This window comes from Benincasa hispida, chromosome 1 (assembly GCF_009727055.1).
Source record: "Benincasa hispida cultivar B227 chromosome 1, ASM972705v1, whole genome shotgun sequence".
Taxonomy (NCBI): Eukaryota; Viridiplantae; Streptophyta; class Magnoliopsida; order Cucurbitales; family Cucurbitaceae; genus Benincasa; species Benincasa hispida.
Window position 1 is genome coordinate 76,745,140 of NC_052349.1, and position 25,965 is coordinate 76,771,104.

General features: G+C 35.1%; 1 protein-coding gene and 1 long non-coding RNA gene across 2 annotated transcripts; both read right to left on the reverse strand.

Annotated features, from left to right (window-relative positions):
• Window positions 1-5,014: 5,014 nt before the first annotated feature.
• Window positions 5,015-6,752, reverse strand: LOC120089296. Its single transcript, XR_005485127.1, has 3 exons — window positions 6,358-6,752; window positions 5,899-6,274; window positions 5,015-5,325 (listed from the first exon to the last, which is right to left on the reverse strand). It is a non-coding gene; the product is annotated as an uncharacterized LOC120089296 (long non-coding RNA).
• Window positions 6,753-16,336: 9,584 nt separating this feature from the next.
• Window positions 16,337-24,726, reverse strand: LOC120074102. Its single transcript, XM_039027112.1, has 4 exons — window positions 23,566-24,726; window positions 23,150-23,299; window positions 17,884-18,069; window positions 16,337-16,706 (listed from the first exon to the last, which is right to left on the reverse strand). Exons 1-4 carry the CDS (start codon window positions 24,592-24,594, stop codon window positions 16,626-16,628), a joined length of 1,446 nt encoding a protein of 481 aa, XP_038883040.1. The 5' UTR covers window positions 24,595-24,726; the 3' UTR covers window positions 16,337-16,625.
• Window positions 24,727-25,965: the final 1,239 nt, after the last annotated feature.

Genomic DNA, 25,965 nt, shown 5'->3' on the forward strand with positions numbered 1-25,965 from the left:
GCGTATGCGCGTGTGTGTGTGCACGTATGTGTGTGTGCGTGTGTGTGCGCGCGCATGCGTTGTGCATGCGTGTTATTTATTTCTTTTACCTGGTGATGACAAGAATCAATTTAGGGCCAATGGGACAGTCTGGACTTACCTAATAATTCAGTCTACATAACCTAAAACTTAAACTCCGATACCAACTGTAACTACTCAAATTCCTATTATACTTCTAGGGCACTACTATATATATTGCATAGGCTTGACAATAAGTTTCTCGAAGAAAAAAATTAAATAAATTTTATTTCATTAAGTAAAACTCAAATACTAAAATCCTGAAAAACACTATTTTGGGATACCCCTGAACTTATTTTAAAATAAATTAAACTAGTAAATGAATTAGTGAATTAGTGAATGAATAAATGAAATAACAAGGGTTTTCTTTAAAAAAACTAATCTTAAACCAAATCATGTCAAGTTAAAGAAATGAACAAATGCGGAAGCGATGTCATGTCCCAACGGCCGAGTCATGGATTCTCCTATCATTCGCCAACTGATCCCTTCCCTTACCTGAAAAAAACATGGAAAGAAAAAGAATGAGTATAAAATATACCCAGTAAGCGACCCACTACTGGGTCCCTAAGGTGAACTGTTAATCTTCCTATCAGGACTCAAGCACACAAAATACATTGTAGGCATATGCATAGGCATAGGCATAGGCATAGGCATAGCAGCGGCGGACAAAAGGCTAGCTTTCATAGATAGCGATCCTAGAGGGACAGAGTCATAAGCATAAGTGGTGACCTCGAGGGAACACCGTAACATAAGCATAGGGTTGTGAACTCGAAGCTCACAACATGCATGTTCAAAGCCCGATAAAAACGCTAACGGTCACTATCATTCTCACATAGCATAAGCACAATTCTTAAAAAAATCATGCTTAGGGTTTCAAAACAGTCTCACATTCGTCCATCAATCAAACACTACAAGAGTACAAAATATCAAGATTCTATGACATAAACATAAGCTTCCATATTCCCCACCAACCGTCCAACAAACATGACATAATATTTTAACACAATATAGGAATCAAATTTTTAACACATAACTTGGGTTCGAGGGTGAACTGACAGTAGATAACTTACCTCACTTTTAGACACAAAATTCAATTTAAGCACACGCAGCCACCAAGTTCCACGCACTTTGAATCGAATCCTAAGCACAAACCAGAAATTAATTTTTTGCACTTAGCCCAAATTCTAGGTCACAAATTTATTCTACAGAAATTTAAAACCACTTATACAACACGTGGTTTGTTCCAATATCACTCCAACACTTCAATTAAGCATCCCAATCTGAACATACACCAATATCAAGGGTTAAATATCAAATTACAGCAACATAACCTAGTCCAAAAATGGATTGAATCTTTAACACTTGCTCAAAAAGTACCGAGAATGCCCAAAAACGAACCTCACTTTGTTGGACAACTTCCTTAACAACCCTAAACTCCTGAATCCACCTAAAAAATTGACGGGTAAATTAGTTTTGGCCAAAATTTAAACCAGTGTTAATGGGCGTTCCAAAAAGAACCCAAAACTTACTTAAATCATTGGATTCCGGCGACTGGAGGCACGGCGGATGACAGGCAGAGACGCGCAGCTGGGGCCGAGTACGGGTGGCATTCAAGGCTCGACGGCGGCAACTCGCATTCGGTCGACGAAGCGTGCGGTGGGCTGGCGCAGGCGTTGGGCGGCAACGCTTAAGACGACGACGAAGAACCCCTAAGACAACGGCGACGCTTCAGCAACCAAACGATCGACGATGGCAAGCAACGTTTGACGGCGACAGGCAAGGCTGAAGCGGCACAGCGTGGCGGATCGGCGACTGTTGACGAACGGATGTGCGAAATAGAAGGGGGGTCACGACATCGTGCGGCTGAAAGAGGAAGAGAGGAAATTTTTTCTCTAGCACTCCCAACTCGAATTTTTTTTAAATAATGTTATTTTAATAATTATTAACAAAAATAGGGTTGGGCGGATAATATTGACAGAAATAGATTTTTTTAATCGGTGTATCGGTACACTATGCCAGCGTTGACTGGGGTAATCGTGTACCTGGTTATGGTTACCTTAAGTCGTGTACCGGGTACACAATTTAGTGGTCCCTTAAACGTTGCAACCCCTTCTTTTTCCTCCATCCGAGAGCATTTTCTCTTTTCTTCCTCATCATTATCGCCATAGCCTCTTTTCTTCTTCCATCCGATTGTGAGTTTTTTCTCTTATTACTGCCGTTGTGAGTTGATCTACCACCTGCTGTCTCCAATCTTTGTCGTCGTCCACCTTAGGTAAAGTTTTTTCTTTTAATTTTTCCCAATATTATGTATTTGTTTATAAAAAATGAAGAATCAAGTTCGAAAATGAAGATTACTTATATATATATATATATATATATATATATATATATAATATATATATATTAGTTATATTATCATTTCGTTTGTATTTGGGCCAAATTAAATGTATAGTTTATGGATCTATGATTTAAATGTATAAACTTTAGATATATGTTGAACTTAGAAACTGGATTTTGTTGAGCTTATTTTGTTGGGCTATTTTTTTGGATGATTTTGTTGGCCTATTTGTTGGGTTGAGTTAAGAAAATATATGTATTTGTTTATAAAAATGAAGATTGCTTCATATATATATATATATATATCTATATATATCATTTTGTTTGCATTTGGGCTAAATTAAATGTATGATCCATGGATATACTATTTTATTTTTATTTGGGCTGATTTAAATGTATAGTTTATAGATATTAGATTTTAGTTGATTTGAATGTATAATATTTAGATCTTATATGTTGAACTTAGAAATTGGATTTTGTTGGGCTGATTTTGTTAAGCTATTTGTTGGGTTAACATATTAACATATTTTTTTTGTCAACTATAATAGTTGAAAAGATCATAATAAATATGTAGATGCATCCTGAAGATTTAGTCATTCTATAGTGATATTGATGTTGAAATTGATGAATTAGTTGGAAACGATAGGAGTAGGGAACGTGATCTTGAGTGGTACCGTCGGATATGTTCACACAAATAGATTGGAAAATTACTAATTCAACATGTGAATGAGGGTCAACTTTGGAGGAAATGAGTATATAGGTAGATAATTCTAGTTTAATACAAAAAGGAATATTATTTAATATTAAAGAAGATCTACAACTTGTTGTATTACTGTGTGACAAAATACTATTTAATTATTGTAGTGGAATCAAATCAAGATATTTGGTACGTCAGATGCAAACAGTGGAAGGATGGTTGTGATTAGAGGTTACGGGCATGTCGACATAAAACTCATGGGATGTTTGAAATCACCAAACTTGAAGGGGAACACTCATGTTTATTTTCAGAATTGACATAGGATCATTCACATATTGATTCAAATTTTATGAGTATCGAAATCCAAAATTTGGTTAGAGTTGATCTTGAGGTACCTGTGGCCCTACTCCAAGAAGCAATTAAGAAACAATATGACTATAATGTTAATTATAGACGAGTGTGGCAAGCAAAAAGAAAAGTGTTAGATTTGTTGTGTTTGGTGACTGGGAGAAATCATATTTAGAGCTTCTATATTGGTTGAGTGCTCTTGTTCATTACAATCTAGGAACACGATCAGATTGGTGTTTCCTTCCATCTGATGTGCCAGATACGACTATTTTTGGTCAAGTTTTTTGGTTTTTCGATCCTACAAGAGAAGAGTTCAAATATTGTAGACCATTAATCCAGATCGATGGAATTCATCTCTACGGAAAGTATAAGAGAAAATTATTGACCACCTTATCTATTATTGCAAACGGGCATATATTTCCATCGATGGAATTCATCTCTACGGAAATTATTGACTGCCTTATCTATTATTGCAAAAGGGCATTCTTGCTGCAATTAGTAATGAGAAAATTGGTTGGAATGAACCTAGAGCGTACCATCGATATTGTCTTCACCATGTTGCCAGTAATTTCAATACAAAATATAAATCAAAGTAACTAAAAGATTTGGTGTTTAAGGCAGAAAATCAAGACCAAAGGCGCAAGTTCATTCGGTACATGAAAGAATTGAAACAATTTAACCCTTAATGCTTTGAATATTTTTCTGATATTGACTTGGAAAAATGGACCCAATCACATGACGGTGGATACTGCTATGGGTGGATGACAAGCAATGCAGCTGAATGCATGAATGGTGTTTTCAAAGGTGCTAGAATGTTACCAATTACTTCTATGGTTAGGCTAACATTTTATCACACAATACTGTATTTTGAACGTTGAAGACAAGAGATCAGTAAAGCACTCGACCGTGGGGATATGTAACAGAATATGCTCTGAGAAAACTTAAGAGGTGGAAAAAACGAGCATCTGCACACAGTGACATCTATTGACAGGAAAACTCAAACTTTTGAAGTACAAACTGGCATACGTATGATTTCTCCTTATAAAGGACAATACACACAAGTTTTGAGCTTGAAAGAGATAACTTGTTCTTGTAATAAGTGGCAGTCATTCAAGATTCCATGCTCTTATGTAATTGCAGTTTGTAATTACATGCGTATGACCTGTCTCTTATACACATCTAGATGTGTATAAGAGACAGGTGTGTGTGTGTGTGTGTGTGTGCATGTGTGTGTGTGTGCGCGTGTGTGTACGTGTGCGTGAGTGCGTGTGCGTGTACATGTGCGTGTGTGTGTGCGCGCGCGTGTGAGTGCGTGTGTGTGAGTGCATGTGCGTATGCGCGTGTGTGTGTGCACGTATGTGTGTGTGCGTGTGTGTGCGCGCGCATGCGTTGTGCATGCGTGTTATTTATTTCTTTTACCTGGTGATGACAAAGAATCAATTTAGGGCCAATGGGACAGTCTGGACTTACCTAATAATTCAGTCTACATAACCTAAAACTTAAACTCCGATACCAACTGTAACTACTCAAATTCCTATTATACTTCTAGGGCACTACTATATATATGCATAGGCTTGACAATAAGTTTCTCGAAGAAAAAAATTAAATAAAATTTTTATTTCATTAAGTAAAACTCAAATACTAAAATCCTGAAAAACACTATTTGGGATACCCCTGAACTTATTTTAAAATAAATTAAACTAGTAAATGAATTAGTGAATTAGTGAATGAATAAATGAAATAACCAAGGGTTTTCTTTAAAAAAACTAAATCTTAAACCAAATCATGTCAAGTTAAAGAAATGAACAAATGCGGAAGCGATGTCATGTCCCAACGGCCGAGTCATGGATTCTTCCTATCATTCGCCAACTGATCCCTTCCCTTACCTGAAAAAAACATGGAAAGAAAAGAATGAGTATAAAATATACCCAGTAAGCGACCCACTACTGGGTCCCTAGGTGAACTGTTAATCTTCCTATCAGGACTCAAGCACACAAAATACATTGTAGGCATATGCATAGGCATAGGCATAGGCATAGGCATAAGCGGCGGACCAAAAGGCTAGCTTTCATAGATAGCGATCCTAGAGGGACAGAGTCATAAGCATAAGTGGTGACCTCGAGGGAACACCGTAACATAAGCATAGGGTGTGAACTCGAAGGCTCACAACATGCAATGTTCAAAGCCCGATAAAAACGCTAACGGTCACTATCATTCTCACATAGGCATAAGCACAAATTCTTAAAAAAATCATGCTTAGGGTTCAAAACAGTCTCACAATTCGTCCATCAATCAAACACTACAAGAGTACAAAATATCAAGATTCTATGACATAAACATAAGCTTCCATATTCCCCACCAACCGTCCAACAAACATGACATAATATTTTAACACAATATAGGAATCAATTTTTAACACATACTTGGGTTCGAGGGTGAACTGACAGTAGATAACTTACCTCACTTTTAGACACAAAATTCAATTCAAGCACACCAGCCACCAAGTTCCACGCACTTTGAATCGAATCCTAAAGCACAAACCAGAAATTAATTTTTTGCACTTAGCCCAAATTCTAGGTCACAAATTTATTCTACAGAAATTTAAAACCACTTATACAACACGTGGTTTGTTCCAATATCACTCCAACACTTCAATTAAGCATCCCAATCTGAACATACACCAATATCAAGGGTTAAATATCAAATTACAGCAACATAACCTAGTCCAAAAATGGATTGAATCTTTAACACTTGCTCAAAAGTACCGAGAATGCCCAAAACGAACCTCTACTTTGTTGGACAACTTCCTTAACAACCCTAAACTCCTGAATCCACCTAAAAAAATTGACGGGTAAATTAGTTTTGGCCAAAATTTAAACCAGTGTTAATGGGCGTTCCAAAAAGAACCCAAAACTTACTTAAATCATTGGATTCCGGCGACTGGAGGCACGGCGGATGACAGGCAGAGACGCGCAGCTGGGGCCGAGTACGGGTGGCATTCAAGGCTCGACGGCGGCAACTCGCATTCGGTCGACGAAGCGTGCGGTGGGCTGGCGCAGGCGTTGGGCGGCAACGCTTAAGACGACGACGAAGAACCCCTAAGACAACGGCGACGCTTCAGCAACCAAACGATCGACGATGGCAAGCAACGTTTGACGGCGACAGGCAAGGCTGAAGCGGCACAGCGTGGCGGATCGGCGACTGTGACGAACGGATGTGCGAAATAGAAGGGGGGTCACGACATCGTGCGGCTGAAAGAGGAAGAGAGGAAATTTTTTTCTCTAGCACGCTTCCCAACTCGAATTTTTTTTAAATAATGTTATTTTAATAATTATTAACAAAAATAGGGTTGGGCGGATAATATTGACAGAAATAGATTTTTTAATCGTGTATCGGTACACTATGCAGCGTTGACTGGGGTAATCGTGTACCTGGTTATGGTTACCTTAAGTCGTGTACCGGGGTACACAATTTAGTGGTCCCTTAAACGTTGCAACCCCTTCTTTTTCCTCCATCCGAGAGCATTTTCTCTTTTCTTCCTCATCATTATCGCCATAGCCTCTTTTCTTCTTCCATCCGATTGTGAGTTTTTTCTCTTATTACTGCCGTTGTGAGTTGATCTACCACCTGCTGTCTCCAATCTTTGTCGTCGTCCACCTTAGGTAAAGTTTTTTCTTTAATTTTTCCCAATATATGTATTTGTTTATAAAAATGAAGATCAAGTTCGGAAAATGAAGATTACTTATATAGTATATATATAATATATATTTATAATATATATATATATATATATATATTATATTCATTTTCGTTTGTATTTGGGCCAAATTAAATGTATAGTTTATGGATCTATGATTTAAATGTATAAACTTTAGATATATGTTGAACTTAGAAACTGGATTTTGTTGAGCTTATTTTGTTGGGCTATTTTTTTGGATGATTTTGTTGGCCTATTTGTTGGGTTGAGTTAAGAAAATATATGTATTTGTTTATAAAAATGAAGATTGCTTCATATATATATATATATATATCTATATATATCATTTTGTTTGCATTTGGGCTAAATTAAATGTATGATCCATGGATATACTATTTTATTTTTATTTGGGCTGATTTAAATGTATAGTTTATAGATATTAGATTTTAGTTGATTTGAATGTATAATATTTAGATCTTATATGTTGAACTTAGAAATTGGATTTTGTTGGGCTGATTTTGTTAAGCTATTTGTTGGGTTAACATATTAACATATTTTTTTTGTCAACTATAATAGTTGAAAAGATCATAATAAATATGTAGATGCATCCTGAAGATTTAGTCATTCTATAGTGATATTGATGTTGAAATTGATGAATTAGTTGGAAACGATAGGAGTAGGGAACGTGATCTTGAGTGGTACCGTCGGATATGTTCACACAAATAGATTGGAAAATTACTAATTCAACATGTGAATGAGGGTCAACTTTGGAGGAAATGAGTATATAGGTAGATAATTCTAGTTTAATACAAAAAGGAATATTATTTAATATTAAAGAAGATCTACAACTTGTTGTATTACTGTGTGACAAAATACTATTTAATTATTGTAGTGGAATCAAATCAAGATATTTGGTACGTCAGATGCAAACAGTGGAAGGATGGTTGTGATTAGAGGTTACGGGCATGTCGACATAAAACTCATGGGATGTTTGAAATCACCAAACTTGAAGGGGAACACTCATGTTTATTTTCAGAATTGACATAGGATCATTCACATATTGATTCAAATTTTATGAGTATCGAAATCCAAAATTTGGTTAGAGTTGATCTTGAGGTACCTGTGGCCCTACTCCAAGAAGCAATTAAGAAACAATATGACTATAATGTTAATTATAGACGAGTGTGGCAAGCAAAAAGAAAAGTGTTAGATTTGTTGTGTTTGGTGACTGGGAGAAATCATATTTAGAGCTTCTATATTGGTTGAGTGCTCTTGTTCATTACAATCTAGGAACACGATCAGATTGGTGTTTCCTTCCATCTGATGTGCCAGATACGACTATTTTTGGTCAAGTTTTTTGGTTTTTCGATCCTACAAGAGAAGAGTTCAAATATTGTAGACCATTAATCCAGATCGATGGAATTCATCTCTACGGAAAGTATAAGAGAAAATTATTGACCACCTTATCTATTATTGCAAACGGGCATATATTTCCATCGATGGAATTCATCTCTACGGAAATTATTGACTGCCTTATCTATTATTGCAAAAGGGCATTCTTGCTGCAATTAGTAATGAGAAAATTGGTTGGAATGAACCTAGAGCGTACCATCGATATTGTCTTCACCATGTTGCCAGTAATTTCAATACAAAATATAAATCAAAGTAACTAAAAGATTTGGTGTTTAAGGCAGAAAATCAAGACCAAAGGCGCAAGTTCATTCGGTACATGAAAGAATTGAAACAATTTAACCCTTAATGCTTTGAATATTTTTCTGATATTGACTTGGAAAAATGGACCCAATCACATGACGGTGGATACTGCTATGGGTGGATGACAAGCAATGCAGCTGAATGCATGAATGGTGTTTTCAAAGGTGCTAGAATGTTACCAATTACTTCTATGGTTAGGCTAACATTTTATCACACAATACTGTATTTTGAACGTTGAAGACAAGAGATCAGTAAAGCACTCGACCGTGGGGATATGTAACAGAATATGCTCTGAGAAAACTTAAGAGGTGGAAAAAACGAGCATCTGCACACAGTGACATCTATTGACAGGAAAACTCAAACTTTTGAAGTACAAACTGGCATACGTATGATTTCTCCTTATAAAGGACAATACACACAAGTTTTGAGCTTGAAAGAGATAACTTGTTCTTGTAATAAGTGGCAGTCATTCAAGATTCCATGCTCTTATGTAATTGCAGTTTGTAATTACATGCATTTGACATACATACCTCTTATTGATGAATGCTACAAATTGTCCCATTTCAAGCGATGTTATGAAGGTCGCTTCCATCCAATAGAACACCCAGATTATTGGCCAGAATTATCATTTACAAAAGTTCATCCGAATGCAGACTTACTAAGAGAATAGAGTCGGCCAAAAAGTACGTGCATTCATAATGAAATGGATTGGAGAGAGGCAAGCCAAAAAGTACGATGTACAATTTGTAAGAGAGAAGAACATAACAGACGGACTTATCCACAACGTACATTAGGTGCTTCCTCTTTGGGTCATTAAATTTTTTATGTACTTTATTTTTCATATAATTGTATCTTTTATGTACTCGTATTTTTCATATAATTGTATATTTTATGTACTTGTATTTTTTATGTAAATGTATCTTTTATGTACTTATATTTTTTATGTAATTGTAATTTTTATGTAATGAATTTATTTTATCTAATTCATTCTTAGGAAATAGATTTTGTTATGTAATGTAATTTGAACTTCTTAGGTAATGGAGTCTGGTCCTACTAATCCTATACAATTATATCAATAAAATACGCATTGTTCACAATCAATATGGGATAGTTCTTCTACCATAGTTTTGAGTTGTCGGAGAAGGGAGGCATCTGCACAACATACTATCCCATTTGATCAACGTACTATTCTCTATGTTGAACATGCAAATTTTCTTGGGGTTGCACAGATCAGATTTATCCAACTTGATCGGTACCTCATTACTACTTTAGTTGAGCATTGGAGACCAGAAACCCACACATTTCACCAGCCTTGTAGGGAATGTACAATTACGTTGGAGGATGTTGCCATTCAGTTTGAGTTACGAGTGGACGAAAAACCATTGACAGGCTCATTACAATATGATTGAAAGAATGTATGTGATGTAGCTCTTAGACGTTCTACCAGATGATCTGAAAGGCTCAAAATTGAGTATCATGTGGTTGGCGTCCTAGTTTCCAGTTTTACCTCTCGATGTCGACGACATCAGCATACATAGGTATTCACAAGCATACATTATGCAGCTTATTGGAGGATTTTTGTTCGCTGACAAGTCAAAACTCTAGTACATCTCATGTTTCTCCTGCTATTGTCTAATTTCGAGCATGTTGGTACGTACTCGTGGGGTGGTGCCTGTCTTGCATGGTTTTATAGAGAACTTTGATAGATTTCCAATTATAGCACCACAAGTCCAGTTATAGGCCTCAGGTCATCGTCCACTTAGTGTCACGTATTATTTCATTTGTATATTTATTTCATTATTATTTTATGTAAGAATATAAATTAATTATATTTTTTATAATTTTAGATGGAGTGATGTATTAGCTACCTCTAAACAATCAGCAAATATGTTGCTAGTATACCAAAAAATATTTGACAGACTGATGCACAATCAGGTAACAAATGTATATATAAATGAATATTTAAAACATTTTTTTATGTATAATTATCTTTTTTTTTTTCATATTAATTGGATGTCATACACACAAGATATAGAGTGGCATCATCCAGATCGTGTGTTGAGACAGGTCAGTGACAAACGATACCTTCGTTGTTCTATACACTCCCAACACTATACTTAAAAGGTAAGCATGACCAAGACTGGCATTGAATTCACATGGGATATATATCCTACTAGCATGGACGACATGATCGTTGTGCACAGGGAGAAATAACAAATGGGTCAGCTGTATTAGATGACTACTTTTCTTGGTTAGATTCAATCACGAGACGATTTATCACACCTAACAGCACTTACTATTACTGTATGGTAAAAGATTTAAAATTAGAAAAATTTTCAAATATATGATATGAATATTGTTTAATATTTATTTTTTTCATCGTACAGAATAATTTTATCGGAGATGTACAACAATATTTAGTACAACACAATTTACCAAAATTGGGTTTAATGTGTCACCAAAAATTGGTCAACATAGAAAGTATTATTCAACAAACAAGACGACTTAATGTTGCTGACACTGATCGAAGACGTATTTGTCATACACGACAACGACAATAGGGTGAAGCTAATTTAGAGGTAAACAAAGACGACCCCCATGTGGGGTAAGGGCCAGGGGGTCGTCTTTAAATTTCATGTAAACTTCTATTTTCAAATTAAATAACAAATTCTAAATCTTCTTTAGTATCATGATATTTTTTTTTAATATGAGTGCAGAATAATTATGTTTTCATTGTAGATTAAATATATAATTTAAGTTTAATAATGAAGGAATTTGTGGACCCGATCCTAAAGTCTTGTTGTACATCTCCGATTAAAAAAAATTATTAGTCAATTTATTAAAAAAAAAAAAGTGGATCCAATCAACGAGTATCTGTTAGACCAGTTAATCAATTGAGCCGATGGGTGTTGACTGGATTAAATGCTAATCGTGTACCCGTACACCATTTTCCTTCATAGCAAAACTACCTTATTTTTGTCAATACTTTCCATTTCCACCTATTTTTAAAAATACTACCCCATTTTTGTCAATAATTTAAAAATCCACAATATTTTTTAACTTGATCCCCCAACTCCTCCAATAAATATATATTTTCTTCTTTTCCATTTCCAAAAAGGAAATCCCATTTATATATATATAGATATATATTTACATCTTTTTTAACCACCCAAATCACAACCACTCCACTCAAAATTAATACCTCCAAATTCAAATAGAACTCTGAAAGAAAAAAAAAAATCTCAACCATAAATCCAATTAAATCAAAAATTAAATTCAAGTTCCGATAATTGAGTTTAATCCATACCTCTCACCAAAATTCACTTAAATCGATTTATTCCTCCAAAATAGACAAATTCCACAACTCTAAAAATCGAAATACAATCCGAATAATGCAAGATAAATAAATACTATTTCCTGAAATTTTTGGATTGTTACAGATATGATGAGGAGGAGGAGTTACTGATTTATGTTCTTGATTCACCTCTTCTTGCTTCAGCTGTACCTTGCAATACTAATAAGCAAATTACTGTCGGTAATGAATTCCTCCTACTCCTAAACATACTTTCAATCTATCATCTATTCTTCATGTCTGCCAATTATTACCTTTTAAACTATTAGTTGTAAATTAACTAATTTCCTGTCACTAGTGATTGAGTATTAAACTTAGGTGTGATATCCATAAGAAAATATGTCTAACTCAAACTCGTGGATGTAGCATTCAGTGAGTGTTTGAATCTTCATGAGTTAGAACGAAGAAAAGAAGGCATTTGAAGATCAGTTTTATATTGGCTATGCAATTTGAAACTCTCCCATAGGCATTCCATATTTTCATGAATTTCCATATTTTTCTCACAAAACTCCTTAATCATTGCTTACATCATAATTAATTAGATTTATTCATGGTATGGCTAAAAGTCTTATATTTATTTCTGGCATGTCTCTTTGGAAATTAACAGCAATTGAAAGTTCTCTCAAATATTTGTTCTTGTTTGGTGCATATCACCAATCTGGAAGATTTTTCTGTCGTTAGCTTCTTGTTATAAAGTAGAGTGTATATTAGGTGTCCACTTTATTTGAGATGTAGACTAGAAATGTTCGATTTCATTACGGGGACGGCCCCGCCCAAAACGGGGCAGGGATTCCCGATTAGGGGGGAATGGGAGGGGAGTGGGGAAAAAGTTTCATCCCCGCCCCGATTAACTTCTACCTATCATATAGTTATCTAATGATATATTATTATTATTATTATATAAATATTACTTTTAAATTTCAAATTTGATTAATTATAGGGAAAGATAATGAATATGTTTAAATTGAATATTTAAATTTAGATTATCATTTGATTTACATTTATTTTTTTCTACTAAAAAATTAATTAGCTTTTTTAGGCTAAAATTTGACTAATTTATCTTTAAATTCAAATTATTATATAAAACTAACCATAATAAACAATTTAGTAATAAAGTTAATTATTTAATTAAAATTTGTCCACATTAGTGATTTAAATTAATTGATTTTTTATAAATAAAAAAAGAAAAAAAAGAAAAATTCCTCACTGGGAACCCGATCCCTGTGAATTTCCCACGGAAAATCCCACCCCGATCCCCATGGAAAATTTCACGAGGATGGAAAATGAAATGGGAAGTAGGGATGGAGATGGGGAATGGCATCCCGTGTACATCTCTAATGTAGAGTAAAGTTGTTTTTGTACTAATTTCTAATATTGATTAATTTTTATTTGCTAGAGATGTATGTGAATATAGTTGCTAACAGAGAGGAAAAAGAAAAGCAAATCAAGGCAATTTGGGATGATACTACAACGGATACATTTATCCGTACTTGTGTTGCTGAAGCTTTGAAAGAGAATAGGTCAAATGGACATTTAAGTAAAGATAGATGAAATTATGATCAAGGACAAATGAAAAATAAATGGGGTGTATCAAAGAAGGAGGAGCAGATATGTACAGACTTGGTCGGAAATAAGACAAGCTTGGGATGGGATCCTTTAAGACAGACTACTGATGCAACAAATGAGTTGTGTTAAGATAAATTAAAGGTGTATCATTTATCTATACAGTTTATTAAAGGAAAGAAAATTATAACTAAATATTTCATTTAGTTATAACATCACAATGATGAGATGCTACTACCTTCAAATGATGAAAGAAATCAAGAGGAGACCATCTAAGAACGTGGAGGTTCATTTCGTGAAATGTAGATGAATGAAGAACGTGGTCAAATTGTACAAATTCTTATGCCTAGTTGATATTATATTGTCTAGGAAAAATTAGTATTATTTATGTTTTGTTGTTGGAGATCAATTATTTATTATTTTTGCTTTAATGATTGTGCATTTACATTTGAAGATGCTTCTAAAATTGGATTATCCAAAGAAAAAAAATTAATACAAAAAAACGAAATTATGTTTCGTTTTACCTTCAATAATTTCAAGTTTCTAAAAAAATTCAATAATTTCAAGATAACGTACGATTAATTTCAAAATATATATCTTTCTAAAAAAATGAAAATACATGTGTTTTTTTATAAAATCAGTCCATAGCGTTTAATAGTCCTTTATGGTAATTTGACTTAAGTATAAACATTTTTGACATATAACAAACTAAACGAAGTTATGTATATAAACACTTATGAAAAGTTCTAAAGTGTTTAAATTTTAAACACATTTTAGAAAAAGTGTTTAAAAAATGTATTCCTGAAAAAGACTTTTTTCATAGACAATCCAAATTCAACATTACCAAAAAACAAAAGAAAGTTCAAATTCACTAGGGGTGTTCAAATGATCTGACGGACTACTCAACCCAAATTATAAATGTTGGGTTGGGTTAATTTAATTTTGGGTTGGGTTGAATTTTTATATTTTTTTTCGAGTTGGATTGGGTTTAGGTTTTATTTTTTAAAAATTCGGGTTGACCCAACCTGACCCGAATTTCTAATATTATTAATATATATATATATATATATTATAATTTGTAAAATTATTGATAAAATTGTTGAAAATATTTACAAGATATAGCAAAATTTTAGAACTATCAATGATAGATGTTGATAGATACTGATAGACGATGTCGATAGACACTTATAGATGCCTATTAGCATCTATCATTGATAATTCTAAAATTTTGCTATATATTGTAAATATTTTGGTTTATTTTTCTATATTTAAAAACCGCCCTTATAACTTATAAATATTATAACTCATATATATTTTTATGATGTTTGTATGAAATTTATAATAAATATCTTGGATTTTGATATTTAACATTTGTGTTTTATGAAAATTTAATTATTAATGTGTTGTAAGCAAATTTAAATATTTTAAACTAATAAAAAAAATGTAATACAAAAGAAAAGAAAGGAAATAAATAACTCCAATCCAACCCAATCCAACTCAAATTTTAAGGGTTTGGTTAGGTTGGACTTTATTTGAGACATTCGAGTTACCAACCTGACGAACTCGAATTTTTAGATTGATCCAAAAAATTTCCCAATCTAACTCAACCCATGTCCACCCCTAAAATCCAGTCTTTCACATTTTTACTAACCGAAAGATCTTGCATTATAGAAAACTCAAAGATCTTGCATTATGAATTACATAAATCTTATATCATTTTATGAGAATTATCATCTTTTTTATTTTTTGACAAAGGACATCATTAGTTGTACTTGGACATGGGAAAGTATGATATATATTAGAGTCCACAAATTTAATTAGTACCAAGTAGTAAAATTTACAAATCTAAGCTGCACAAAGCTACAAAGTACTCAAAAGAGAAAAATGTAGAATATTTTATAAGTTTCAATGACTTTCTTCAATCTTTTTAAGTTTTTCCTATGTTGAGTGAAGGTTTGAGAACAGAAATGACATTACCAACCATTGTCATATGAACAACAAAACGCGTCCTCTATTCTACAACAGGGACCATAATCCAGGGCATGAAGAATATAAAAAACCATCCATTAAACTGTATTTTAAAATTAAAATGGACTATTTTGATTAAATACTTAGATAATAATAATTTGCACATTTACTTCATTTTCAACATAAAATCATTTATGAAATAAAATTTAAAACAAACAATCAAACTTGTGATTTGGAAGCAAAATAACAAAATTGCTTTTAATCCTAAAATTTCTTCCCAGAAAAAAAAAAAAAAAAAAAAGAAAGAAAATAAAAGAAAGAAAAGAAACTGCCACTCGTATTATAACCAATTAAATATAAACTCAATGAACTAATGAAGTACCAAACTAATCGGTTGTACAAGATAAAAATGAGTAGCCCAAAAGAAAAATCAATGAAAACTTGACTTGGTTTCCAAAAACCATGTCATACCAACTCACCCATAGGCATTGATTTTTCATACTAATTGCTTCACTGCTTAAACTCTTTCAAAACAGAGTTTTAGAAGTATAACTTATGATAGGAATGGGAGAGTAAAAGAGTAGCAAAGAGATGAGATTGTACATCATGAAAGAGACTATTCTCAGTGCACCATGTTGATAAAACAAATGCAATTATTGCCTCTCCAAAAAATTGAAGCAGTACTACAACAATGGCTATTGCAGCAATATTGAACTACAAAAGACCAGCCTTCTTACAACACTAGAAAGGTAAAGTGCAAAACTTCTGAACATCTCATGAGTTAAAATGAAAACCCAACACTAAAGAAAAGATGTACACCAATTTAGTAAGTTGCTTCATTTTAGTTGAGTGTAATTTATAATTCTTGATGTTCTTGATGGAACTTTAGTAACCTACTTGTATTTCTGGGAGAACTCCCTAACAAGCTTGTCCATGAACTGGCATTTCTTGTCAAATCCCCACCCTGGGTTGCTCTGCAAACAGGAGAATTGTGCAAATTAGCATCCACATTTCAGAGTTCTATCCCTTTGATTATCTACATATTCATTGTCAAAGCCTAATGAAAATCACTCACTAATAGGCAACATAGACAGGAAATATCAATCAAACCTCTAGAGTACAGAGGCTGAACTAAAAAAGGCTTGAACTTGCACATTTTGACTTTGAGGAACTAGGTAGTTCATAACGCCATTAAATTAAGCTGCCTAGTGTAAAAATATACACAATGGTTGTTTAAAATGATATTGGCTCCATAAACAGATCAAATCAATACAGAGAAGTTCATTTATATCACTTCAAGATTATTGCAGCATATTCAAATGAAATTTCTGTTCTTTTTTCTTTCTGGTTGCACTGCATCTGCATTTAAGCGCATACCATTTCATAGTTTTATGCCCGTTTCAAAACCTCATCATTTATTCCTACTCAATATTCTTTCCTCAGAATTTTCCATTGCGCAGTAAAAACAATGCAAGTTAAAGGGCATTCGTGTTATGAGAATTAACATTCCAGGGCTTCGCATTGATAAGAAATGCAAATCAGTACTTAGTTCCCCTAAATATTCAAACCAACGAGGACAGAATAGCATCGCCATCTCTTCATTCTGCACAAATACTAAATTCCCTTTACATTTTTTTCTCCTTTCTTCTATAGGAAAATTTTCATTCATGAATGAAATTTACGTCCCTTTACATCACATCCAAACAATTTATTCCTATCAATGTAGCTTGTAAGTAGGTATGCAATACCTACCCATTAAGGATGCAGTTATACAATTCTACCAAAAAAAATTAATTATTTGCAGTAGCTTCAACATAAAAATAATAAATTGTTGCAGAACTTTATTCAATACTATTAACTCTAAATTAATATGCACTATACGTTTGATGGTAACATTAAAATGTATATGGTATTATAAATGTAACACTAAAATGTATATAGTATTATAAATGTTGCCTCATTGCAACGATTACTCATAAAATATGTAAAGCATGGCATACATGGATATTGATCATTACAAGTTTAGTGATTTGAAACGTATGTTTCCAGCTTAGAATCCCTTCTTGGTTTTTCATTTTTTTAATTTTTTTCCCCAATTTTGGTTTAAAAAAATAATTCAGAATAACAAGCCATTAAGGCAGCTTCACTAACCTGCAAAGAAAGAACTGCACGATTGGTGAATTGCTTTACGGAATTAGGTGCAGTTTGTGGAAGTGTTTTTGCAACTCTTTCCAGCTCCCCTTGTTGTTGCTTTGCAGTTACTCTATCCGGTCCACTGTAATAGTCAACTATCTCCTTCAGCAATGGGACTCTCTGCATGGTTTCTTCCATGATTTCCTTGTACAGCCAAATGAAAAAGTTAGGAGCGTATTATATTTTCAAGTTATCCTCCCAACCCAAGCGGAGATAAGAAAGCTTCTTCAATTGGAATTAAAATAAACGAGAAAAGAAAAAGGGATAGAGCAAGAGAGAGATAATGAATGACAATCCAGGAGGATTTTGATAAAATTCGAACTCCATATTTTTCATTTTGACGGGATGATTCCAAATTTCAAAGAGTTCGATAAACACGACTAGATGTTGAGAATAGTATGGACTTTCCAATCATACATAACCTCACTCAACACCAGAGGACCCAATTCTTGGAGTCTTGAAACCTGAACAAGGTTGCTTTCACGCCAAAACTTTAAAGTTAGTACCCTTACCAAGGACATTAATGCACTAGCTAAGAAGAAGACATTTTCAAATGTATAAATATTCAGATGTAACCTTCTCTAACTCTAAACCCAAGGGAAAGCAATATTTGAAAATAATCAAAATAAAAAAGCAGTAGGCGTAGATATAAGTTGTATATAACATCTCCAACACCAAAAACAAACGAATGTAGACCAACATCTTATTTCTTAAGGAAACAAATTATTTAGAAATAAGCACCAAATTTATCAGAGATCAACCAAAACTAGACTCAATTTAAAGATCATATCAAAGATTTCTCTCTTATTCCAAAATGGATGGAAATACAACACCTCCCCAATCATCAGAAGACACGACCTGTTAATAAGAACCAGACACATGCCCCGAGTCTCCAAAATGATTGCTGCAAACCCTATGTGTGAACTAACAACCCAACTAAATGTGACAAGTCTTCCAAAGCAAACTTGCATAAAGGGAACCTATGCAACACCAACAGCACAAAAGACCACCTCTACACGTAGTCAATGGTGATACGCGATAGTGATAATGGTGTCAATCCTCTATGAAATACGGACCAAAGAAAAAACCTGCCCTTCTTGGAGATTCTTACCTCATACACCAGATTGAACAAAGAGAGGATAGAAGAATGAGAGTAGCATGACATAGAGAAACAGACCTTACCAGAAAAAACCTTTCTCCCACTAGCCCCGAGACAAGAACTAGACAGTTAGAAATACCCATACTCCCTAGCCCCCCTATTTAAAATTGACTTCCACTAACCAACTCCTTGCTAAAGATAAACATGTCCTCCTACTAATATCCCAAATATTCCTGACACTAACCCACCCCAACAAAGAGTAAATAGGAGAAATCATTAATCAAAAGTTTTTTGTACCAAACAATGGGTAGCTTCAATGGGGTTTAAATCGCCACCCAACAGGGATAGATGGTTAGGAATCTGGACACAAAGGGCTCTTTCTCAACAAAATTTTTGTCCCTTGATTTGGGATCCAAAATGGCAGCTCCTTCACAGTTCGCACCCACTATATTGCCCAATATGGACTGATTATTGCCCAAAAAAGATAAAATTCTTCCTTTGGCACAATGCCATCAACAATTGTGACAAAATATAGCGTCGCTTCCCTCACATGGCTCTCTCGCCACATTGCTGCATAATTTGCCACCTCTGAGTCACCTTAACATCAATTATGTTTTTGCATAAAGATTTTGGAAGGAGGTATTCCTCTCCTAATTTTCAAGAACTCTCCCCTTGTGAGCTTATGAGCCTCCTCACTTGCACTCTCATGGGCCACCCTTTCAATGACAATGAGGATTGTGCAGATGCATATGATTTGAGCTTTGTTATGGATATCATTGAAGGAGAGAAACGACTGCATGTTCAATGAAAAAAAGCTCTTTATTTCTTATAACCTTACATCTCCTTCGACCAATTGGAGAAGTCTCTTGTAACTCCTTTGGCTTAGGCTGGTTCCCTTCTTTAATTTCATACCTCAATGACATTTGTTTCTTATAATATGTATATTCATTAGTGGGAATCCTCATACAGGGAATAATGAAAGCTACCAAGCAAACTTCATAGAAGAAAGATGATACAAGTGAATGAATCGAAGGCATAATGAACCATCCCTAACCTAAGATCCCTCCTACAGAACAAGTGAGTCTACCCAATTGAAAATTGCAAAAACTTAGTAAAAGAAAAGGAAACAGATGTGACAACCACAACCTTCCACACAAATCCAACCATCAAGACCCACTCAATTGGTGACAAACATCTTTGCAGTTTGCTTGCTATAGTCCTAACACACAGCAGTGAACATAAAAGGGAAATGCCACATCTACTTAGCCAACGAGAGTGTACTACAAACCTCAAGTTTTTCATGCCCAATTCCTCAAACCTAGCCAAGTTGTGCTAAAAAAAACCTCCCAACACTTAACTGAACGTGAATGCTCAGCTCTCTTCCAAGCCCAAAAATAAAATATCTCTTATCATCTTTTCCGCCTTAGAACTACTAAAAAGTAATTTCTTTTATAACTTTTATTGAGAAAAAATGAAAGAATACTACCAAGCCCACAAAAGAAAGCCCAACTAGAGGTAGGGGCTCTAGCTAGAAGAATGCACTTTTCATTTGAAAATACGTTTACGAACTTCCTTGTAATAGGATTTCCAAGAAAAGACAATTGGAACAAAGACCAAGGGAAAGACTTGGGCAATTAGCTTTTCTTTGGATAAGAATAATTTCGAGATACAAAAGGGGCACATTTTATAGGGTATATAACAGATGTCTCCAATTTGCTACAAGAAAATTCAAATTATTACTTTGTTAAAGGCTGTAAATTTTTATACCAAAAAAAAAAGCATTGGAAATAGTCAATTCAAGAACTTCTCCGGCAGATCTTTCTTTGTCTTGAAAAATTCTGGAATTTCTCTCATCCCAAACCTAACATCATATAACAGCCCTGACCATGCTTGACCAAAGATGAGCCTTTAGACTTGAATGGACGATCAATAAGCAGCATTCTGATCCAATCAAGGGATCAAGATGGGGAACAGCATGCCAATCAAAAGAAGTAAACAAATGCAGCCCATATCTCAGCAGTAAAATAGAAGTGGAAGAAAATATGGTTCTGGGTTTCTTTTCTTTTCTTTTTCTTTTTTTTTTTAAGAAAAATATGGTTCAGGGTTTATTTTTCCCTTTGTAAAGACAACACCAAGATGGAGATAGATGGATCCAGGGGCATCTTTTTTTGGAGTCTGTCCATAGTATTAAGACAAGAGTGCGTGATTCCCTATAGGAGGAATTGAGTTCTTTTGGGATAAATGAACTTCCAAATGTTCTTGAATATAATCCAATCAGGTGAAGGAAGACCGAGGCAATTAGTGAGAATGACACCAACTTAAAACTTCATCTATCCAACTTAATGAAACCACAATTAATACCAACCAGTGAAGTCTTTATCCAATTGATTTTGAGCACCATACAAATCTAAAAAGGGGAAAATTTTTCATAACGATTAGTGAATGGCTACTTATGCCAGAAAAATTGTCCTCAAAATAAAAACCAAAAGGGTGAATTTCAGTATAGATGATATGGAAGTTTAAGATCCCAAACAAAGTTAAGTTTTTTTTCCTTGGACTCTTTGGTATAGAAGTCTCAACACAGAGTTGAATAGAAACCAAGGGAAATCCTTTGGGTGGGTGTTTTCTCCCTCAATTTGATCTGCAACCATTGTTAAACAATGATAAGTTTTTCACCCATTTCCCTATTGCTTTGAGAGGGTGGATGAGGCTGTCAAGGAATTTGATTTCTCGATGTGTCTTCCAAATTGGATTGAGAATTGGTATCGTTGGAGTGTTTGGCTGGAATCTGGAGTAAGGCTGAGAAGTATAGCTAGCACCAAGGTCACATGGAGCGGCACCATTAGTACTTTTCGTGGCTCCTTTGGAATGAAAGGAATTAGAGGATTTTTTTTAACATAATACTACTACTACACACGTCTTTTTTTTAGTTATGTACAAAGCTTCTTGGTGGTGTTCCAACCACAAAAAATTTCACCCTCCCTTGTGATTTTAGACAATCGGAGGGCTGCATATAAAAAAAAAAAAGAAAAAAAAGAAATTGAAGAAAGAACAAAGAGATCGGTAGAGATATTGGAAGGCTGCATATAGTCCTTCATGGTAGAGGGTTTTCTCTTTCCCCTATGCTCGAGTTACCTACTCTTTTTTGGTTAATACAAGTCCTTTTAACTTTTTTGTTTTATTAACAGTGAACCCACTCTTAGCCCATGTGAAAACCCAAACCAAACTCTGATCCATGCTAACGTACTTCACCAACAACCAGGAAGAGGACAGGGAATAAAGTCTATGGCATAATCTCAGTCCCAGTAGAGGCAAGAATTCCTTGCCAGAAATAGGATAGTCAACAAACCTAATGCAATTCCATGCCCAAGATCTCCCCTTGAACCCAAAAATGTTCATTCAAACCATCTTATACAAGAAACCCAAATCCACACGATCATAATCTTTCTCAAAATCAATCTTCAAAACAATTCTTTCTCGCTTACAAGCTATATTGTTCTCAATAGCATCATTGCCAACAAGGACCTCATCGATAACCTCTCTCGTCATAAAAGCATCTTGAAACTTTGAGATATTCTTAGGGAGAATCTTTCTCGATCTATATGTGTACAACTTGGCAATAATCAGTCTCATGAGAAGCTGGTAACATGGTTGAAGAATTTAAAGTTTTCTGGTCTCCTTGTGTTCCCTTGTTTTGTTCTTGTGGGCTCCTCTATTCCAGGCTCTTATAGTGTCTAGTCCTTTCTTTTGAACAACTTTCAATTTTCTTGATAAATATCCCTAGGCAAACTTATTGATGTGATTCTCCAAAATGTCAGCTTAAACACTCCTGAGGTGAAATAACAACAGAGACGAGCAATTAAGTAGAAGAATTTAATACGAGCAGTCTATATATTTCGTCCACTTCTGCATCTCTACCTGTATTACATAAATATAATATCTAATAATAGTACGACCAGGAAAAACCAACGTAAATAGAGTATAGTGGACCTTTTCATCAATACTCAAAAACCACAAAAATAACTCAATATATACACTTCACTCAAATGCAGAGAACAAATTAACAAGTAAAAAAGACCCGGGAATGAAGGAATGAAAACATGGAGACATAACACAAAAAGATACCTCCCACTCTTCATGGCTTTGGATGTTTTCATACGCCATTAAAAATGGTTTCATCTTCTCAAGTGCATCCCGAAGAGGAATTGGTGGATTCTCATCAATATCAGGGTTACTTTCAAAATCCCCCATCAAGTACTCCGGCTCACACTCTATCTGCCATATAGAAAGGAAAAAAAAAGTCAAAACCGAGCGTTAATCCAATCTCTACATTTTTCATTATAAACTGAACAAAATCAGAATTGTAATAATTCAACCAACCAAGCACACTATTTAATTCGTCACCCGATCACAAACGCCGAAAATAGTATATTTTCCAATCATGCCATAACAGTTTAGAGCTAATCCTAATACGCAGTCCATTTTACGTTCATAGAGAGAAAAAACGGGGACAAAAAAAAAAAGACACAGGAAGTGCTCACCATATAATTGGTATGCATCGCATCCAAATACTCCTCCTCCAATGGCGAAGGCAGCACTCTACCACTCATCTCTTCAAACCCTTCAACCAGTTGGTTCATATGTTCAGGCCCAATCCTCTTTGCCAGTTTCTCACCGTCTGCATTGTCCCCTAAATAAAGTCCTGCAGCATATCCATCCTCCGTATCTTGAACTCTTCCTCTCCCCCCTCTATCCCCAGTTCTAAATTCCCCCCTTCCTCTCCCTCTATACGTTCCTCTGCCTCTTCCTCTGCTCTGGAACCCGCTTCTCCCTCGACCACCACCATATTCACCATCAGGCCCGCCTCTTGAAACCATCCTACCGGTGTTCCTCCCAGGTTCATCACGGCTCATCCCTTGGCCGCCGCCACGACTCCTTCCAGGCTCACCAGCTCCACGGCCACCCCCCTCTTGTCTAGGTCTGACATGACGATTCTCCAGCTTTGGTTGAGCTTCCGGGACTTGTTGCTTCATGGGTTTTCCTCGTCCAACACCAGTAAATCCCGAAAGCAAAGTATCAGGCAAGATTCTCTCTCCCACACCCTTGTGTGGCGTGCCAAGCCGAGTACTTGCAGCCGAGTCGCCCGCATTATCCTTCGAGAAAAACACAGGTTTCTTAAGCTCCGAAACTGGCTCGGGAGGGAACCGAATCGATGGCGAAGCATCAACTCTACCTCGACCAGCAGACGAGGGCTTAACAGAGGGCGAAAAGGAAGGGAAAGATGGAAGATTTGAAGAGGAAGAACTGGGTTTACCACGGCCATGTCCAAGGCCAGGAGTAGGACGAGAATGTAGAGAATCTTGTTTAGATGCATTTGAATCTTCTTGACCGGGGACTGGAGAAGTGAAATCAGAGGATCCGGTATGGGAGGGAATGTCACCTCGACCTCGGCCACGACCATGACCACCAAAAGAAGAGGAAGAAGAAGAAGAAAATGGAACAAAGCCTAGTTTGTTGGCATTGGGTAGAAGTGAAAATCCTGGAACCTTTCTTCCGATTGATCTACTCATCTATGCTTCAGAGGAAAGGACCGAAGTGGAGAGAAACAGTTTCGAAGAGTAGTTGATGAACAGAAAAAAGGGTTTAGAATTGGGATTTAGCAGCGCCGCCCATTCGTAGTGATCGTGATGACGTGATCTCCTTCGCCCACCAAAATCTCTCCATGTTCGTGATTGGGAAATTTACAAGATGGTCATTTTTTTTTCCTAAAATATCAAATGATCCATTTTTTTAAATAATAATTGATTCTAGGTTGAAATCATCGTCATACGAGATTACGTAAATATCCTCATATCTTTGTCTTCTTATCCTTTTACTGAAAACCAACCAAAACTAAAAGCTCTTCAAAGGTAATAGTTTCGTATCCCTCATAAGCTCCAGACGGTCTCGTTGCGTTTGAAATCCATCATTTAGGCTTGCAAAATCTTCCACTGCTGCCGAAAAATCGAATATGATCAATAAGTGATTTCAATATGTGTCGATTATGTCTTAAACTGATCGGTAATGAGGAAAGGGTGGGTCATTCTAGGGTTTAGAAATACTGTGAACCTATGGTTTTTCTTTTTTTTTGGTTTTCAATGTGTGTTGAGGTTGAAGACGAGTAAAAAGAGAGAATGTGAGCAAAATAATTGAGAGTGAAATTGGCGAGAGCTATATTAGAGAAAGCGACAACGGAAATGGTGGGTCATTTTGGGGTTTAGAAATACTATGAAATTATAGTTTTTTTAATTTGTTTTTTTTGGTTTTCAATGTGTTCTAAGGTTGAAGACGAGTTAAAAGAGAGAATGTAAAGAGATAAGTGAGAGTGAAATCGGCGAAAGCGATACTAGAGAGAGCGACACTAGAGAGAGTAAGACTAGCGAGACAATATCTGGTGAAAGTGGTTCTACGAGACTTAAACAGAATGTTGTGTTTGTAATTTTTTTCCTGAAGAAATTACTTATTGAATCTTTATTTCATGCAGGAGCAATTTAAGATGTCAACACGTTTCAGAATATCTATAATCGACCGATTTTCTGGTAAAGTAATGAGCTTGGTCCACATTGTTAATGCAAATAAGATTGTGAAGGAGAAGTTTACCCCACGACAGTTACGGATGTTCAAGAGAACACTTTTTGGGCAATTTGTAGACATTGACATGGTGTTCAATAGTCCAATTATCCACCATATGTTGTTGAGAGAAGTGAAGAGCACAAGAGCTGACTCAATAAGATTCTCTGTTGGCAAAAAGGTCATCATGTTTTCGAATGATGATTTTTTGTTGATGACTGGTTTGTGGCGATCCCCTACACAAGTTGATCAAAATGAGAAGTCTTTATATGAACTTGCAATCAAATATTTTGGTAATAGAGTGACGAAGGACACATTACATATCAATCTAC

What these genes read in the sequence shown, in the direction of transcription:
- LOC120074102 (XM_039027112.1), bottom strand. Translation starts at nt 24,594, where the DNA reads ATGAGTAGATCAATCGGAAGAAAGGTTCCAGGATTTTCACTTCTACCC. An exon ending in CGATGCATACCAATTATATG is followed by an intron (nt 23,300 to 23,565) that starts GTGAGCACTTCC and finishes TCTATATGGCAG; the next exon opens with ATAGAGTGTGAGCCGGAGTA. An exon ending in AAAGCCATGAAGAGTGGGAG is followed by an intron (nt 18,070 to 23,149) that starts GTATCTTTTTGT and finishes TGGCTGTACAAG; the next exon opens with GAAATCATGGAAGAAACCAT.